The following is a 20,153-nucleotide window of genomic DNA, read 5'->3' as shown; positions in this document are numbered from 1 at the left end:
CCGATCTGCAGATCTGCTAAAACAAGGCGATAACCAAAAGGAATTACTGAATAGCTTAGTAAAATTGATATGACTGCTATGGATGGTCCGATACTGAATAAACGCGTATCACCTCTAGATGGAAGCAGATTTTCTTTAAAAAGTAGTTTTGTGCCATCTGCTAAAGCTTGAAGAACTCCCAAAGGACCAGCATATTCAGGTCCAATACGTTGTTGTATCCCGGCGGATATTTCTCTTTCTAACCATACAATTACTAGTACGCCGATTGTGATTCCCAATACAGTAGTCAAAATAGGGACAAGCACCCATATATATATATATATAATACACTATCAATATTACAAAATATATGAAGTAAATTCACCTCTTACAAATCTTCAAAACCATTTTCTCATACTCAGTATCATATTTTGGGCTTTCTAGAATGAAAAACATTCAGTAGCTTGGTGGTTCCTAATCTTTATTGATGATCATCATATCTCTTTCAGTCTTTCCATGTCATGATTTCTACTCAATTTGTCCGTAAAATTCAAGTTCTTAGGACAGACAATGTATGAGACTATTTCAATTCAACCCTTGGTCCTTATCTCTCATCCTATGGCATGGTCCACTCTAATGAGATTGTTGGAAGAAAAACTTACATATTCTTGAGCTAGCTCGTTCTTCATGTTTTCTCACAATGTCCCAAATCATTTTTTAGGGGAGGTCATTCTCACTACAACCTTTCTTATGAACTGATTGCCTAGTTGTGTTTTCACTTTAAAATCCCCTAAATATATCCTACAATTTCATCCTAAATTCCAGGATCTTTCCTCCACTTTACTGCTTCAAGTGTTTGGTTGTTATGCCTTGGTTCATTAACCATTTTCCTTACCGGTCTAAACTTGATTCAAAATTCAGCAAGTGCATTTTCCTAGGTTATTCTCCCCACAAAAAAGGGTACAAAATCATACGCGAATCACTAAAAAAATGTACTGAAAATCAATCCTTTTTTGAAGTCTCAAATTCAGGGGAAGTTGAGTTATTTTCAATCATTCTTAACTACTTCTATGTTTAGCAAGTCTTATATCCATGAAGCCTCTCATAACTCAACTTCCCAATTGCTCAAAGGTAGGGTGATAGAAGCTACACTAGGCATTCTATTGAAAATTTTGTTGCATATAGTAACTTGCTTCCCTTTATCAAGCATGTGTGACTCAAATAGTATTCGAATCCTTCTGATCATTTAGGATGCACTTAAAAGATACAAAATGGAAAGCCAGTGGATGAAGAGATCAAAGCTTCTAAGAGAAATGACACGTGGGCTTTTACACGGCTACCACATGGAAAGAATCTAGTTGGTTGTAAATAGATTTTATGGTTAAGTACAGATCTGATGGAACTGTGGAACAAATTAAAGCTAGACTTCTTGTTGGACACTTCACCCAAGCTAGATTACCAAGAAATTTTTTCCTTTTGTGGCGAAATTGAATATTGTGCTTGTTGTCTCTAGTTATAAACTAGGATTGGCCTCTTCACCAACTTGATGTTGATGATCTTGAAGTAGTAGTTTACATTCAAGTTTCCACTGGAATGGAAGACATGTCTAATGGCAACCTAGTATGCAAGTTGAGAAAATTTTTCTATAGATTAAAAAATCACCACATGCATGGCTGGACCAATTCAAAAACTTGTTATTATTAATGTCAAATTTATCATACTTTGTTCATGAAATCTTCAAAAGATAAAATTGCAAGATGCTATTATCTTTTCAAATAATGACCTTGAAGAGATTGTCAACCTTAAAAGATACTAGCACTTGCAACTAAGTTTGAAATCAAAGACAAAGTTTGAAGTGGCTCGATCCAAAAATGGTATTGTAATTTCTCGAGAAAAAATATATTCTAGACTTATTAAAGGAAACAGGAAATCTAGGGTGTAGACTTACAGAAATGTCAATGGATCTAAATCTAGTTCTACACCAACATAAAGAGACTATCCGAGTTGACAAGTGCATGTATCAAAGACTTGTGGGAAAATTAATTTATATTTCACATACGAGACCAGACATTGCATATTTTATAAGCATTTTTAGCCAGTATATGAGTTGTCCTAATGAACGTCATCTTGGAGCTATAAACAGACTTTTGAAATACTTGAAAGGCACTCCCAAGTCATGGACAGTTATTCAAAACATCATCAAATGACTATCAATTTCTATGTGCTTTGTTCTATCATGATGCACGGGGTTCTTAGCAATATTGATCGCTAATTGACTATCACAAAATATTTTGAATGAATTATGAATATCAATTTTTCAAACATGTCAATAGTTTATAAACCCACATCCTTAGATTCCCTAAGCAAAACCTCTGTATCCAGCTTTTGCACTACTTCTTGCTACAATGATTTGTCTTTACTTCTCAAAGTGACCAATTTTGGATTTATCAATATATATGAATTCAATCTATAAGAAAATATCTCTTCCTTTTCCCTAATTTTTAAGTTAAATATTTTTTTAGAGTCGTGTTCAACATTAGGAAAGGCAAATATTTAATAAATACACATTTTTTAGCTAGGACACGTGTTCGGAGCATGTCCAAATGCATCCATGCCCATCATGGACGCTTTGCCTAACACAAGTGTTTGTGCTTCCTAGGTTATGGTCCATGTGTAGGCTTTGAATCATCGAACATAAAAGACATTCTCATTTGTACAATACAACTTGTGTATCGTTCTAGTTTAACAACACTAATCATTATTATTGTTTGACATTATTCATATTTCTTTTGGAGATACCATTTTGTTTGCTTTTCCTACTTCTATTGCGGTAAACACTAAATGTTTGAGAGGATAAGAATGATTTATTTCATGCACTAGAGAGATTTTTACAATGATATGATTATACTATTATAAGCACTATTACATTACCCTTAATTGTGCGCTAGAGAGAGCGTGTAATATGTGCTCCGTTTAATGCTTTCATGAAGATATCTCTTACTTGATTTCCCGTGTTCATATATCTTGTGAATGGATACTAAACCTTTCTGTATTTTTCAAATGTACAAAATGATGGTTGATGTTCGCGATGACTTCAATGGCTGACGAAGGCTGGGGTGGCTTTAATTGCTTTGGTTAAGTTAGGTTTAATTTCCTACTTTGATTCCATATCAAATAGGAGAGAAAATATTAATTGTCTTATTTCCAAAAACAATCAAAAAATTAAGGTCACCTGATGCAGAGGTATGGCCCATAACAAACAAGGAAACTATCACAATAACCTAATCAATCCAGTTAATAAAGTAAAACATGATATATTTCATAAAATACAGTAAAATATAATAAATATTTTCTAGAATACATAGAACCAACCGGATTTGCTTTCAAACAATCGCACCTCAAACAAGGTATCACCAGAATACATACACCAACAGAAATAGGACAGATTAGCAAACACGTGCACATGAATGGAGGGGATTCTTGTAATGTACGCCCCCACACAGGATGGCACCTAAAATGGCAAAAAAAAATTTAATCCACCATTTAGTTAGTTGGGATAAGGTCGTTGTGTCCAAGTAGTTAGGGAGGTCTGGGAGTGGTAAATTTCAGACAAAAGAACCTCTCCCTTTCTAACCAAATGGCCGTGGAGATTTGGAAAATAAAAGAATGCCCTCTGGAGAAAGGTGATGAAGAGAAAATTTGGTATAGATTCAACAAAAGTGATGATCAACAAGAATTTTGGGGAGGCAGCTAAAGCCCCTGGATAGAGGTTTCCAAAAAATGGCAGTTTTTTTGGGGAAAAACCGCCCCTGTAGTTTGTGCAAATTGCAAAAATCACCACTATAGTTTTTAATTTTTGTTTCAATTATACCCTCACAAGGATTCCCAACTTGACAAGAAACAAACAAATGGTCCACATTTGTCACCCTTATTCCTGCTCTTCATGCATCATGAAGGACTAAGGTTACAGCTTCAGACGTCTCTTTTGAAGCTTACATCATTGGGAGATTTCATGTTAACCATAGTTTTTGAACAGGCAGTCATTTGCAGTTTAGGTAATAACTACGATAGAAAAATAAAAAGAAAAGGAGGACAGCTTATCTGCCCCTCCCTCATATATTGAAGACTTTCTTTGTGAATGGACTTTATCTTGTCATTAAATTATAAATCTCCTATCTACGCTGTGGCACATTATGCACTAATTTCTATATATTGTCTTTTTCTTAGGTAAATGTGTAAATTCAAATTTCAAATATTACAAGTTTTTATTATCGAAAACTTTTCTATTGGAGTATTTTTTCAATTGCACGTCTTGGTATAGGATGATACTTTTCTGTTTGGAAATTGGCATGTTTGATTGAAGTTTGGCTAGAGGCTGGAGTGCCTTCAGCATTGTTGTTCCTTTTTTTTACATAGTTTTCTTAGGAAGTACTGCAAGTTCATCAAATATATTTGCTATTCCCTTCAAGTATTGGTGTTTTCTGCACAGGTGAAGTTGTCGGTGCCCTTTCCTTCTCTGTTGGGCATGGTTCAAGTGTGCTAAAGAAGGTTGCTTCAGTGAGAATGGTGCATCAGACAAATGATGTTCGTAATATTGTTCCATATACGCTAAAGAAAAAGGTGAGCTTTGTGGAAATATATTAAGTTTTGATTAGAGAATGATGACGTTGCTTTCTACCCCGTCTGTATATGAGTCTTGGTAGTTCACTACAATTTTTTTTATTCACAGTTTCAGCAAAACAATCTTGAAGACATGGCGGACTGTGGAATTTTGCTGGTTTCTACTTCATATTTTGAGAGGAGGACAATTGCAAAATTTCAGAGGGATACGGGAAATGACAATTTTGTTGATAGAGACACAGGTTTCTGGGTTGGGCTTCGTGAAGATGGAGAATGGCAAAATATTCGTTCCCTACTTCCATTATCCACCACTCCCATACTACTGCAAGAAGACTACATTGCTATGGATGTTGTCATGAGGAATGGAAAAAAACATGCAATTTTGAGGGGGCTTGTAACAGTGGTAAATGATTCAGATGTTAACTTGGATATCTCTATTTGCCATGTCTCTTTAATTCAAGGCCACGATGCCTCTTTAGGAACTGGTAGTATCGATATTGTGGTTGAAGAAATTTTTGAAAATCAACGTTATCATCCAAATTCTGGATGGAGTGATCAGTTACTTGGCTATCGTCATGACGATCCAAGACATTGGAGTACAGGGGACTCTTCACATTCATCTAAGGTTAGTTTTTCTGAAGTGATGACTTGTTACTCTTGTGGTTGGATTTGATAGCTTCTTAGAAAAAAATAAGAGTACCTGAAGTTGGAGTTTTTTTTTTTCTTTTTCTTTTTAGCTACGATCACAATCATCTAACCTTTCTGTGGCCTTTTTCTGAAGGATTTCTTTGAACCACCCCTTCCTCCTGGATGGCAGTGGACAACAACATGGACTATTGATAAAACGCAATATGTAGACAATGATGGCTGGGGATATGGTCCTGACTTTACCTGTTTAAAGTGGCCTTTAACCTCTTTCAAGTCTTGTAAACTTTCTTCAGATGTTGTGCGCCGGAGGCGTTGGGTTCGTACAAGACAGAGATTACTTGATCAAAATTTAAATTCTTTGAAGACTGATTTAGCTTCCATAAACCCTGGAGCTTCTGCTAGTTTACCATGGAGAAGCACATTAAAGGATTCTGATCAATGTTTATTGGTTCGTCCTTCTACTGATCAGCTCACGACCCAATATACTTGGGGTCGTGCAGCTTTTGTTGGTTCTGTCTATGCATGTGGAAAAGATCAGGCTTTAACTGATCAAGGTTTGCTGGGTAAGCAGGCTACTTCGAACCAGGAAAATAAATTTGTCAATTTTGCATTCAAGTTGAATCAGCTTGAGAAGAAGGACGTGCTTCTGTGTTGTAATTCTGGAAACAAACAATTTTGGTTGAGTATAGGCGCAGATGCATCAGTCCTCCATACTGAACTAAATGCCCCTGTCTATGACTGGAAAATTTCTGTCAACTCTCCGATCAAATTGGAAAACAGACTTCCTTGCTCAGCAGAGTTTACGATATGGGAAAGAACTAGAGATGGGAAATGCATTGAACGACAAAATGGCATAATTGTGTCCAGAGGTAGTGAACAAGTATATTCAGCCGATGCTCAGAAGCCTTTATATCTTACCTTATTCGTTCAGGGTGGTTGGATTCTGGAAAAGGCAGTAAGTCAGATTCTTGCTAAACTTTTTCCCTTTGCCCCTGAATTTTGCATATCGCTTCAGTTTGTGCCTTTGTACTTGTATGTTTTATTTCAAATGGTTTTCCCTTCCAAAAAAAATTGTTTTATCTCAACTCTCTCTCGCTCTTCAGTATAAAGTTCTCTATTTGAGAGTTCTCGCTGGTAGAAGTTCCTGTTGATTTTTTAATTTTTGAAACAAATTCTTTATGAAATGTAATTGTTTTTCTAATCATGGGACTATTCAGAAACAAAACTGAATCTGCAGGTTTTAGTAGTATTAAAAAGACTAGATCAATGAAAATTTTACATAAAGTCTACAAATATTGAGGTGTAACGTTTTCCTTTTACGTCTTTGTGTATTTAGGAATGACCATTGAATAAGTCCTTTTTTCTTCTTTCCTAAATACATTAACAGGATCCCATTCTTCTGCTGGATCCCGCATCTAATGACCCCATCTCAACATTCTCGATGGTTCATCAGAGAAGTAGAAGGTTGTTTCTCCTTGCTGCCTTTGTGTTTGTTCCACTCCTGCCTGTTACGGCTACTCTCTCAATTCAATATTTGTTAGCTGAACATGTGGATATTTCTGATGATGGTGGATTTTCGATGCTTTCAATAGGCTTCTTTTATGTTTTCCCTTGGGCCCTGGTGCCTTTATCTCATCAGATTTTTAGTTAAATTATGGTATACATAGAATTTTCATTCGTTGTACCTCACAAAATCTTATTCATCATGTTCCTGTTCCTATTATCTCTGTTTTCTGCAGGAGACTCCGTTTGAGTGTTGAACGCGTTATGGGAGGGACTACTGCTGGCCCCAAAATTATAAGGTTCCATGTTCCTTACTGGATCATTAATGATTCATCTCTATCTTTGGCTTATCGAGTGGTGGAGTTGGAACCCCCTGAAACTGTAGATTCGGACTCTGTCGCACTGTCTAGAGCTGTTAAGTCTGCGAAAATGGCCTTGCGAAATCCTATAAACTCGCTGGACAGGAGATATTCTAGCGTTAGAAGAAACGCTCTAGTCCTTGAAGAAATTGAGGACACAACTCCAGTTCCTAGCATGTTTTCTCCCCAGGACTATGCTGGTCATAGTGGGGCAGTGCCATTTACATCTCAGAAAGAGACACATGTATCACCTCGTGTCGGCATTGCCATTGCTATGCGTAACTCTGACATTTATAGTGCAGGCCTTTCCCTCCTCGAGCTTGAAAACAAGGTGATTTGATGTGCATGAAAATTAACAGCACAATAAGAATATTAGCTACCATGTGTCTCACAGTATTTGATGCTCATTGAAAGTGCATTGATGTTTCAGGAACGTGTTGATGTCAAGGCTTTCAGTTCTGATGGATCTTATTACAAGCTTTCAACTCTTCTAAGCATGACTTCCGACCGAACAAAGGTTTGATTTGCTTAGAACTGTCCATTTGGATTGAGTTTCCTTGTTTGGAGTGCATTGCATCAATAAATTCCTGCGTCTCTAACTTGTGATAGTTCTTCTGCAATTGATGATAGAGAGTATTTTAGGAACGTGCTTTGTTTTCTTGTGAGATATTTAAGAAGGAAAATTTCATCATCTCAAAGAAAACAAATAATGTTGAACCGTATAAATACAATAGATAATTTACAGCGGATAAGAAATAGTTCCTAAATTTATCTATGAAAAAGTCCTATCCATGGAAAAGAATATACTGTATAAAAAGTACATTAATGTATGAACGATAATGAATAGAATACTGAAGGTTTAAGAAATTTTCATGGATATGGACAAATTTTCTAATCGCCAAATGCTCTACTTCACGCTAATCCCTAGATGCATGCATTCCCTTCCTTTCTCTAATCGAGGAAAACTTTTGGTGAGATTATTTTAGTTTTACTTTTGAGCATACATAAAATTATTATATTTCTTCGATATATTTAAATCAAATACAGGTCCTCTGATATAAGGAAAAAAAACCATATGCAAATAAGGAAAAAATTCTACAAATGTAAATACTAGATATTAACATGAATTCTAAATACAACCGTTAATATTATAGAAATATATAAAGAAGTCCAACACTCGTCAAGCTTGTTTGAAAGACCTTCAGTTAGCATATCAGTTGTTTGTTGTACTGTCTGAAGATAAGAGAAGCATATTACACCTGCATCCATCTTTTCCTTTATGAAATGCTTATCAACTTCAATTATATTTGTCCTATTATGTAGAAGTAGATTATGAGTTATAGTAATGGTGATCTTGCTATTACAATAAACCAAAATAGATGTCCTTCAAGAAAACCTCAATTTTTCAAGTATTCTGTTGATTCACATATCTTTTGCAAGTTTGCTGAGCTAAGGCTTTAAATTCTGTTTCAACACTACTTCTGGCTACTATATATATATATATAATAACTTGAAGTTGGTTCTACTTGTGAAATAATATAATACCTTTACTTGGTGTTTTGTCAAATATCTCAAGATTTTATGTGCAGCTTCAAAATGAGTTGGTCCAAGTGAGACTTATTGCAATTGCATTTGAGCATTTATGAGATAAATAGATTAGTCAACCCAAAGGATAGCAGCTTTGTAGTGTATCTCCTTATATTTCTACATATATATTTCAATGGAAGTAATGGAGGGTACGAGCTCTCTAGCCGGCTCGGAAGGGCTGGAATCTCTCCAAACAACAATTACTGACCAAAACACTAACTTACCCTGTCCAAGGATTCCAAGGATCTGTCTTTTTCCAACTCTGCACTCATTGAAAGTCCTGATGCTACAACACAGCTTACTGTAGCCTTATTCTTGTTACATTTTGATTCCGGGTCATTTTTAAGCAATTGAGGCCTTAATTATGATTTCTTGTTCAGGTTGTACGTTTTCAGCCTCACACATTGTTTATTAATCGGCTCGGATGCAGTCTCTGTTTGCAGCAGTGTGATTCTCAGCTATCAACATGGTTTCATCCTTATGATCCTCCAAAACCCTTTGGATGGCAGTCTTATGCTAAAGTTGAACTCTTGAAGGTTTTCTCCGTAGAACAGAATACATAACAAAATAAGAGAGCTATGATATCTCGGACAAACTTTCATTAATCAAGTATTATTTTTTTTCTCTTCAGCTGCGGGTTGAGGGGTACAAGTGGAGCACTCCATTTAGCCTTTATAATGAAGGTATGATGCGAGTTTTATTGAAAAAAGATGGTGGAAATAATCCATTGCAAGTGAGGGTGGAAGTGAGGAGTGGAGCCAAGTGTTCACGCTATGAAGTCATCTTCCGTCCCAATACATCATCTGGACCTTACAGGTAAGTTAATCTAAGCAAAGTTTTCTTATAAAATTAGAACTTGTACAAGATTGTAATTGCTCCATACTGTGCTTATACATGTAGGATTGAAAACCGTTCAGCTTTTTTGCCAATACGCTTTCGGCAAGCCGATGGTACCAATGATTCCTGGAAGTTGCTTCTTCCTAACACGGCTGTTTCTTTTATTTGGGAAGATCTAGGTAGAAGGCGCCTATTGGAACTTCTAATAGATGGTTCAGAGTCATCAAAAACAGACAAGTACGATATTGATGAAATTTCTGATCATCAACCTGTTTCCGTCTCTGGTGGACCCTCTAAAGCTTTGCATGTTACTATAGTTAAAGAGGAGAAAATTAATGTTGTTCTTATTAGAGATTGGATGCCAGAAAGTGAACCTGGAAGATTTTTAGGTGGACGTCATTTACCACCTTTATCAAACCCTCCCAGAATTGATTTTTATAGTTCAGAATCTGCTTCCATCTCAAACTGTGAATATCACGTTATTATCGAACTAGCTGAGCTTGGAATATCTCTGGTTGACCATACACCAGAGGAGATATTATATTTGTCTGTGCAAAATCTTCTTCTAGCATACTCCACAGGCCTGGACTCTGGTATCAGTAGGTAATGTTGTTTTCCTCAATCTATATAGTATTCAAAACGAACCCTCCCCTTGATTTTGACAGTCCAGATCTATTCTTGACATCTAATATCATTCCCTATGCTTTGAATTTCCAATGTCTAAAAGCCAAATACAGAAAAAGTTTTTTTTTTTCCCTGCATTAGCAGAAAATTAAGCTTTTGCCTTTATTCAGCAAAGTTATTGCTCAAATTTCTACTTCTAGAAATTGTTGTTAGGTTTTAATCAACTATACCTCCCCTAGCTTTCCAATACTTGACAGTAGTCTTGATTTCGATTTAAACAAATATATATCTTAATTCTCTTCTTTTTCTTTAAAATAAAACTTCATTTGCTTTTGTCCTCGAATATGCTTCAACTTAGTTGTCTTTTGAATAAGATCTCATAGGAGGCTTGTATTTAGTCTTAAAGTTACAGGTAGAATGAAACTCTAAATACTTGGAGCCAATATTGGATTTTAAGTCGCTTGGTTTAAAGATTCTGAGAGTTGGACTTGTGTTTTGTTCCTCCAAGATGATATTGGTTAAACATTACATGTTTTGGTACTTTGTTCGATGCAGGTTGAAACTTAGAATGTCTGGAGTACAAGTTGATAACCAGTTGCCGTTGACTCCAATGCCAGTTCTTTTCAGACCACAGAGAGTTGGGGAGGAGACTGATTATATCTTGAAATTTTCAGTGACAATGCAATCAAATGGGTCAATGGATCTCTGTATCTATCCATATATAGGCTTCCATGTGAGAATTCGAGTGCTGTTAATTTATATTTAAAAAAGGATTTATCAACCATTGAAACTGAATTTCTTCCCTTTTTGGAGCTTCAGGGTCCTGAAAGTTATGCCTTTTCAATCAACATTCATGAACCAATAATTTGGCGCCTTCATGAAATGATGCAGCTAGTTAACCTCAGTAGATTACAGGATACTGGAAGTACTGCTGTTTCAGTGGATCCAGTTATTCAGATAAGGTGCGTAATCTGTCTAATTCTGTGGTTTGGATTGTGGTTTTTTATGAACTGCTTTCTCCGAATTGTTTCTTAATATAACTTGGAAATGCAGAGTTCTTCACATATCAGAAGTTCGATTTAGACTCTCTATGGCTATGTCACCCAGTCAACGGCCAAGAGGTGTTCTTGGGTTCTGGTCCTCGCTTATGACTGCATTGGGGAATACTGAGAACATGCCGGTACACTTTATGATTTTTCTTTATGTGATGCTTTGTACTTCCAATTTCTTCTAGATAATATAGAAGCTGAAGCATGTGGTATACTTCGTGGATTTTGAATGAGATGGCAGAACAAAGGGAAGAGTACTTTCCTGGCACGTTTTTCTCTGCACAATTAACAATTATAGCCTTGAAATATGGAGAAAGAACTTTAAACTAGTAAATCAACGGCAATAAGGGAGGATCTGTAGCTGAGAATGCTATGCTGATAAAGAAATATATTTTTCTCCAATAAAGGAAAACAAATACATGGTAAACTAGTGAATTTGAATGAATAGGGAAAGAAATATTTCCCTTTCAGTTGGAGTTGAAAATGTGTATTGCTCCCAACATCTCTAGTTTCTTGAAGGTCAGCTTTTTGCAGTTCCTCTTGTTGTATTTATTACCTCATTGGATGATGGATTAAATACATGCACATAGATAGTTTTATTACCTTGTTCTCAAACTTTTTTACAATGTTTGTAAATATCTATCATTTCAGTTTTATCATTTTCTACTTTGATACCATGATTGATTTTGGCCAACTTATGCCACCTTGATATATCTCATGGGACAGTTTACCCAACCTTTTCATGTTGGAAAATTCATAAGATTTTAATATCCTATGTTGGCACCAATTAAGTAGCTTGAGAAAAGTACATTTACTTCTTTTACTTATCAAATGACATCTAGGTCAACCCGTAGTGGTTAAGTTTAGTTTCATGATGACATAGTAGTAGTAGCTCTCACGTTAAAATAATAAAGCTAAGAAATAGGATTGCATGATGCAATTTCAACAGTGAACAATTTGCATGATGAGAACTTGTCACAGGTGACATTTAAAAATTGGATGCAGGGACCACATTTCAGTCCCCTTTCTACGGATTGTGGGAAGATCTAAACTAAGGTTAGTGTTAGGTGGAGAAAGAGTAGGGACTTAGGGTTTCGAAAACTTATTTCACGGGGAATACCTTTTTCTGTGTGTTTTTTGTCTGTTAGGAGAGAAAATTGGCCACCTTAGCTGAAGGACTAATTCCCCACTTGGGCGATTATTATCAAAGTAACGATGTATTCTGTTGGATTGAGTGCATCAGTTGGATTTGATGTTATCAAACAGCTGAGTTGGTTATCGTATTTATTAATCTACTGTCTGAATGCGGTGTACCATTTTTTGTTTATTGTGATTTTTGAATTATAACTTCTCAGGTCTCAAATTCCTTTTCAGAATTATATATCTGAGAACTTAACTCTTCACCTTTTTCTTTTCTTTTCTTTTCTTTCATCAGATTAGAATAAATCAAAGATTTCGTGAGAATGTCTGCATGAGGCAGAGTTCGATGGTCAGTAGTGCTATATCAAGCATTCGGAAGGATCTCCTTAGCCAACCTCTTCAACTTCTCTCAGGTGTAGACATACTGGGTAATGCAAGTAGTGCACTTGGGCATATGAGTAAAGGCGTGGCTGCCTTATCGATGGACAAGAAGTTCATACAAAGCCGTCAAAGGCAGGTGTGTAAAAATATTATAACTGATTTTTTTTTTTTTTTTTTTTTCAAATAGTGCTGCAGATTTGAAACGTTGCTACTTGTTAAGTAACTTGTAGACATTAAGGAACATTTATTGTTTGCTTAGAGATCTGCGTCCTCGTATCTGCATGCTCCCTTTGAAAGGAACAAAACCAGGGAACTTTCTTCAAATTTTAATAGGTTGCTTCGCCAAGCATCTTCATGAACGAAATCTTCTTTTCATTCCACAGATAGTTTTGGACTGTATACATGCATGAGCATCATACAGTATGCACACGCATTAAAGTAAAACTAAACCATTAGATTTAATCAACAAATTCTACTTAAGTGGTGTCTTGGTATCTAGCTGTATACAATGTGTTATTGTGAGGTAAAAACTGATTGAACTTTGAATAAATATTTTTTGCTCTAGCAGAGAATGATATTAAGTTAAATCACTGCTGAACCAAAAAGCTTAAGCAAATTTACAGTATAAGTTTAATCTTTTTATCAATATTGTTATACTCCACACTTGTGGGCTTGGAAATTTGTAGAATGTCCAAGAAGGGAAAATCAATATTAATTGAGAAAACAGTGTACAGTTCGAGAGTTTGAACATAAGATCTCCTGTTTTATACCAAATTAAATCATCACTAAACCCAAAATCTTAAGCCGGTGGATTGCTGTAAATTTAATCTTTTTATTGATACTTGACATAATCCATTTGCAAAACCATGCTTTGTGTCAAATAAAAATTCTGGTGAAGCTAAATCCCACATTAATCCGGTTTCTCATAACGGAACTCAGAACAGTATGCAGGCTCCATCTTCAGTTTTAATATGTATCTTACGTTTCCGGCATTTCTTCTTCCTAAAAATTTGGAACATCTTGACTAATATGTTTGCTTTTCAGGAGAATAAGGGTGTAGAAGATTTGGGTGATGTTATCCGAGAAGGAGGTGGAGCTCTGGCCAAGGGCCTATTCAGAGGAGTCACTGGTATATTAACAAAGCCTCTTGAAGGTGCAAAAACTTCTGGCGTTGAGGGCTTTGTTCAGGGCGTTGGAAAAGGTATAATAGGCGCAGCTGCACAGCCAGTGAGTGGAGTTTTAGATCTTCTATCAAAAACTACGGAAGGTGCTAATGCTGTGAGAATGAAGATAGCATCTGTTATCACTTCGGATGAGCAACTTCTACGAAGGAGGCTGCCTCGTGTAATTAGTGGTGATAATTTGCTTCGACCATATGACAATTATAAAGCACAAGGACAGGTACTGTTTAGCTGGTCATCACCAAGTTACTTTACTGAACTAATTGGACTGCTGTTAGTATACTAATAAAATAGAAACATTGATGGAAACTTGATTGACAAGGAATATCTTCATAGATTCATTCGTAGAATATTTTGTTATTGGAAAATTCTTTATAGCCACTTCCCTTTCTAATTCAACCTCAACTTTGCTCCCACTGTTTCCTGCTCTGCAAGGTTGCTAGGTCATCCCGAACATAAGTGCAACATCTAAAAGCAGATCATCTATCAATTGTTGAACTATACCCATCTTAGAATTGAATCGATAAGTCATTGTGTGTTTTTACAAGAAAATACCCTCACCTCTAGTTCTTATACAAGGACCCAATGATTCTATAAACCTTTTTGGTGGATGTTCATGAACAGATTCACAAAAACTACAAACTTGATATCAGGATGAAGGTAGGAAAAGATAGATAAGCTTACCAACCAGGCATCGGTACCTTCTTTTGCCCCAGTGGAAGTTTATCTTCTTTTCCATGAACTTTAGATCTATATCCATTGAGGTTTGATCCGATTTTCACCCTAATATACATGTTTCTTTCAATAAATCTATGACATTTTCACTTTAACATAGATATGTCTCTTTTAGAACCTATCCTAGGAAGTACTTAAGATACCCTAAGTCTTTTCTTTCGAAGTCTTTATCAAGCAAATTTTTAAGTTTTTATTTCTTCTATCGTGATTCCCAGCGAGAATGATGTTATCAACCTAAACAATAGTATTGCAGACTGCTTAAGATTACAGGGTTCTTTCTAATTTTCGAACTTTACCATTATTCTTGTTGGTTGCTATGCTTGTGAAATGTCCTTATAAACTTCCTTTTTTTTTTTTTTTTTTTTTTTTTTTGGGGAGCGGTCTCTATTTAGGAAAGCGGCAAAGATCTTTTAAGATTTTTTCTTTATGACTGTCCTATTACCTGCTTGGAACACTAATCAATTTTTCTTTTTCCTGGGTGAAGGTCATATTGCAGTTGGCAGAATCGGGATCATTTTTTGTACAGGTTGATTTGTTTAAAGTGCGTGGAAAGTTTGCGTTATCAGATGCGTATGAAGATCATTTTTTACTTCCCAAAGGGAAAATACTTGTTGTCACTCATAGAAGAGTCATATTGATGCAAGTAAGCTAGCTAATTTTTGAATACTTTTTAGTGCCTCCTCTCTTCAGTACGTGACAATTACCTGAAAACCATAACTCCTTTTGTTTTACAGCAACCTTCCACCATCATTGGTCAGAGGAAGTTCAGCCCAGCTAAAGATGCATGTTCTGTTTTATGGGATGTTTTGTGGGGTGACCTTGTGACAATGGAATTTTCGAACGGAAAGAAAGACCATCCAAAATCTCCCCCTTCTCGTCTCATCCTTTACTTGCAATCTCGATCAACCGAGATGAAGGACCATGCTTATGTTGTAAAATGTGGCCGAGGCACTGACCAAGCTCTTCGAGTTTATGCCTCAATTGAGCGTGCAATGAACACCTATGGACAAAACCAACCAAAGGTTTGCTTTGTCTCGGAACCCTATTCAATAATGCCAATATTTATTCATAAGTTCCACTGTTGAGAACCTATCCTCGTAGTTAACATCCATTCTTTCTCATGGTGTGGTATACTTTGCAACATCCGGTCAATTCCTTATAGTCTAAGATTTTGGTATCTGATGCACTTTTCATTCATTATTTTCTAGACTTTGAGACCTTGGATCGGTGATTCTACTAATCCGGTAAATTTCTAGGCTAACATGTGATTCAATGATGATTGGAAATTGTAGGCTTCAGAATGGGGAAAACTCATTTGTATACACTTCAAGTAAAGGGTGAAATTAATACCCTTCCCTTCTTAAATCCAAGTCAGAAAATAGAACGAGAGCCAAAATCACCCAAAATCTATATAACAAAATACCTCTAGTTCAGTTATGAAAGATGTCCAAACCCACAAAACAAAAAAACAACAAAAAGAAAACATGAACACCTGCTTAAAATGAAGCCAGCTCAAATGTCCAAACCCATCTCCATAAACCCAAATTCAGCCAAAATAAATGTCTGATGTATTTGTTGGCACCCCGAAAAGAGTCTTCCCTAGCATCCTAGCCGCAAGAATGTTATAGAAAAAAAAAAAATTAACAAACACTTCAGGCTGCTAAAACATGGAAATATATACATATACATATACATATACATATACATATACATATATATATATATAATAGCTTTTTCTTGTGTTCGACAGAGAATTCGTTCATTGAATTGAGAGTAATCTAGAAATTGGGGAAAGAGAAATAGCAACACTATTGAATAACAGATCTTTTGGGGTTTTTTCATATAATGAATTTCTGCATGACTAGTTGGTATTGTATTGTAAACCAAAATCTTTACAACCTGTTTCAGGAAATCATAAGAGTAAGAAAGCCATATTCACCCATTGCTGATGGTGCCATTGGTGACTATATTCCGAAAGAAGGGTCTGTTGGCTGGGCTCCCCAGCAGGTTTCTCCGTCTGTTCCTTTCACTCTCAGTTCCGCTTTTGGCAGCAGCAGTTACTGATTCAGTGCTTGCGATGTAAATGATTTTTACAAAGCTCCTCATCTTGAGAAGCCACTAGGGAATAGTATCTCCATAACTTTCTTCAGAACTCTTGTGGAACGGTGAAGTTCACAGCTAAGATCCCTGCTAGCACTGCATAATCTGATGAGAGCGGAACAGTAAGGCAATCCTCTTGATGTATCTATTCTTAGGAGTTTGATTTTTAACAGTCTTAAGTGTTAAAAAGTTTTACGTAAATACCCGATTGCGAATTATTCTTATTCATATGATAACGAACCACGGAATTCATTTGAAGATCATATGAGCCGAACAAATTTAAAGATCAGTTTTCTTCTCATGCATTACATGTTAAATGGGTTGCTTCATTGATTGATAGTTCTCTTTCTTGGGTGTGCAGGTACTTATGAACCTATTCTATTCCATATGGAGGAAATGTTAAACTCGAGTTTGTTTCTGCAGCAATCAGCTTCAGGTTTCTAGATAATGTATAGCCTTTGCTCGACCCTTGTATAGCTGGTTGCATATAAACGATCATGTAGATGCATAATAGAGGATGAGACTGATTATTAATCCACAGAAAATGAAAATTTTATCTGAATAAAGAGAAGTTGGGCATGCCATTCCTTTGTTACTTCACTCCTCTGGTGGAAAAATCAATTGAATAAAATCAATAAAGGGTAATATTTTCTGCTTACCAGTCACATGAGCCAATGACCTATTGCCGTGTCTTTTTTAATTATGTTAATTTGACTTTGGGAGACCAACTTATTCTCCTAAACTTTTGGATTAAATCAATAGAAACTCTAAACTTTAGTCCTTGAATCTATTAGTGATTTATAACTAGTAGATGTTCACAATTTAAATCAACTCAAGATCTTCTATAATATGTTCACAAGTTATAATTAGGTATATCGCTGAAATTAAAAAAAATAACGAAATAAAATAACAAAAAGATGAACATCTTATTTTTAAAATTGTCATATTGGCAAAGCTAAATAGTTGGTTCTATATTTACAAATAGGACATGTTTTATGTTGCCATTCAAAACTATTATTTATCCCATCTTTTCAACAAAATAAATATTTAAAAAATGAAAAATTGTTCACGCTCAATGTTATGAAAGAATGTCTTTTAGCGTGGGCTAAGTGTCAAAACTTTGATGTATGTATATACCACCTATCGTGAAGCACACAATTGCCATCATTGACATTATGTCGTTCCTGAAGCGACACAATTGCTATCATTGACATTATGTAATTCCTGAAGCGACACACAATTGCCATCATTGACATTATGAAGTTCCTGAAGCGACACACAATAGCCATCATTGACATTATGTAGTTCCTAAAGCGACACACAATTTCCATCATTGACATTATGAAGTTCCTGAAGCGACACACAATAGCCATCATTGACATTATGTAGTTCCTGAAGCGACACAATTGCCATCATTGACATTATGTAGTTCCTGAAGCGACGATAAGAAACAATAGAGATCGTTGCTCTGTCTCCTAAGCTTCACTCCTGAACCTCGTAAACTCATTACATCAAACTGCTACTACTACCGACCTACCAAATCAATTTAATGGCATTCACTTCAGTAAAAGAGCTATTATTCAAGTACATGAACGTAAAAGAAGCAGGTAAGGAGAAAGAAAGTCATTTACATCCATTGAACTGAGTAACTATTTTAACATTTTTATAGAACCATCTGATTAACTGCAAGAGACAAAAATATTTCCTCCTTGTTTGAAAACGGGTTCATTTTTCATAACAAAATTATCAATAAACCTATCAATTAAATTATGCTAATTGCGAGCACAGCCAGCATAGCATATTCATACACCATACCATCATCAATTCCAAACGTCCCCCAAATACCCACCTTTTTTTCAACCTTCATATGCTTAGATTTTCCTTAAAAAGCTTCTTGGCCAGAATCTTCCAAAGAGAATGTGAATTCACCAACGATATAAAGATTCATATTCCTTGAGCTGCTGCATTAACAATTCCATCACTCGTATCTTCTGCACCATTTTCAGGTTTCCCTGGCTCGATATTACTGCTGGCCGCCACAGGAGGAACCTGCCCCGCATCACCTCTATCGTCAAAACCGCTCTTTCGTGTGCCATGAGACATTGCAGCCGAACGCCCGTAATTATCGTGGCTACGGCTACGACTACGACTACGGCTTCGGCTGTGACGGCGGGACCAACTCCGACTCCTGCTCCTACTCCTGCTACGGCTTCTACTCCAGCTTCTACTACTACGACTACGGCTACCACTGCGACTTCGACTTCGACTGTAACCCCATGTTCGGACTCTTTCAGGACTGCGGCTGTAACTTCTGCCTCTACTCCTATTACTGAAGTCGTTTCTATTATCGAATCGACTCTGTCCACGCCCACGTCCACGACCATCCACACTACTGAACCTATCATGTGGCCCGCCACGATCACCCCTTCCCCAACCAACATGACCTCCAGCAGGGCCACCGAAACCCCGTCCTCTACCCCGTGTAGAAAAGAAATCACCTCTCCCACCTCGTCCACCAGCAGTACCATCCCTCATGTTACCACGACCACCAAACCCACCATCTCTCATCCCACCACGGCCACAAAACCCACCATCCCTTGCACCACCGCGACCACCAAACCCACCATCTCTCATGCCACCCCGGCCTCCTGAATCCCAGCGACTGCCGCCCATAACTGCATCAAAACGACCCATCCCACCCCTATCCTTCCCAAAACTTGGCCCACCACGCATAGCCATATCTCGCAACTCAGGAGGCACATGCTGATCCGCACCCTCCAGTAGTTTAATCAAATCAGCAGCATATTTCCAATCCTGTTCGGTGAAGAAGGTATATGCCACTCCCGTTGCTCCAGCCCTCCCAGTTCTCCCAATTCGATGGACATAGTCCTCAACTCCAGTTGGAAAATCATAGTTGATCACCACTCTGGCATAACAATGAAATAAATAAATCTAAGTACATACTTGGGCAAAAATCATATGATAGTGTTAGCATACAAACCCTCCAACATCAGATCCATTTTCTTTCAAATTTTTATTCCCAACTCCCAAGATTTCCTCTCCGTACCATAGAGGAGAAAAGAGCATAAAAGAGAGCCTACCTTATATCTTTGATGTCAAGCCCACGGGCAGCAACATCTGTGGCAACTAGTATTGGGGACTTTCCACTACGAAACTGGTTCAATACCCAATCACGCTCCCCCTGCGATTTGTCTCCATGAATTGCAGCAGCCCCAAAACCACGACCAAGACTTCGTGCAAGCTGATCACATAGCCTCTTCGTGGAACAAAAAATTATTACCTTAGATCCCCGTTCTTGGGACCTAAGAATCTGTTCTAACCGTCTCTGTTTTTCCATCTGTGGAACGACTTCAACATACTGTTCTCCATCCCCCCCCCCCCCCCCCCCC

At 36.8% G+C, this 20,153-nt stretch overlaps 2 protein-coding genes across 2 annotated transcripts in view; one reads left to right on the top strand and one right to left on the bottom strand.

The window, feature by feature from the left end:
• The window catches only part of LOC111479314, a 68,077-nt gene extending 50,673 nt beyond the window's left edge, over window positions 1–17,404 (top strand). The window contains exons 47-64 of the mRNA XM_023123874.1: window positions 4,469–4,599; window positions 4,709–5,224; window positions 5,381–6,202; window positions 6,635–6,711; window positions 6,987–7,440; window positions 7,540–7,626; window positions 9,077–9,232; window positions 9,328–9,512; window positions 9,597–10,136; window positions 10,713–10,890; window positions 10,977–11,119; window positions 11,211–11,337; window positions 12,642–12,863; window positions 13,772–14,128; window positions 15,128–15,286; window positions 15,378–15,665; window positions 16,552–16,865; window positions 17,105–17,404. Coding sequence (XP_022979642.1) covers window positions 4,469–4,599; window positions 4,709–5,224; window positions 5,381–6,202; window positions 6,635–6,711; window positions 6,987–7,440; window positions 7,540–7,626; window positions 9,077–9,232; window positions 9,328–9,512; window positions 9,597–10,136; window positions 10,713–10,890; window positions 10,977–11,119; window positions 11,211–11,337; window positions 12,642–12,863; window positions 13,772–14,128; window positions 15,128–15,286; window positions 15,378–15,665; window positions 16,552–16,707 — 4,598 coding nt within the window. The 3' untranslated portion in view covers window positions 16,708–16,865; window positions 17,105–17,404. The remainder of the gene's footprint in view (window positions 1–4,468; window positions 4,600–4,708; window positions 5,225–5,380; window positions 6,203–6,634; window positions 6,712–6,986; window positions 7,441–7,539; window positions 7,627–9,076; window positions 9,233–9,327; window positions 9,513–9,596; window positions 10,137–10,712; window positions 10,891–10,976; window positions 11,120–11,210; window positions 11,338–12,641; window positions 12,864–13,771; window positions 14,129–15,127; window positions 15,287–15,377; window positions 15,666–16,551; window positions 16,866–17,104) is intronic.
• Window positions 17,405–18,403: 999 nt separating this feature from the next.
• Window positions 18,404–20,153, bottom strand: part of LOC111479326 (DEAD-box ATP-dependent RNA helicase 14-like) — a 6,782-nt gene continuing 5,032 nt past the window's right edge. Inside the window, exons 7-8 of the mRNA XM_023123908.1 lie at window positions 19,845–20,122; window positions 18,404–19,669 (exon numbers count right to left, since the gene is read on the bottom strand). Of these exons, the coding sequence (XP_022979676.1) occupies window positions 18,688–19,669; window positions 19,845–20,122 (1,260 nt within the window). The 3' untranslated portion in view covers window positions 18,404–18,687. The remainder of the gene's footprint in view (window positions 19,670–19,844; window positions 20,123–20,153) is intronic.

The sequence above is a fragment of the Cucurbita maxima genome, unplaced genomic scaffold (assembly GCF_002738345.1).
Source record: "Cucurbita maxima cultivar Rimu unplaced genomic scaffold, Cmax_1.0 Cma_Scf00005, whole genome shotgun sequence".
NCBI classification, from domain to species: domain Eukaryota; kingdom Viridiplantae; phylum Streptophyta; class Magnoliopsida; order Cucurbitales; family Cucurbitaceae; genus Cucurbita; species Cucurbita maxima.
Note: the sequence above shows the minus strand (reverse complement) of the source record. Positions and strands in the feature narration are given on the sequence as shown.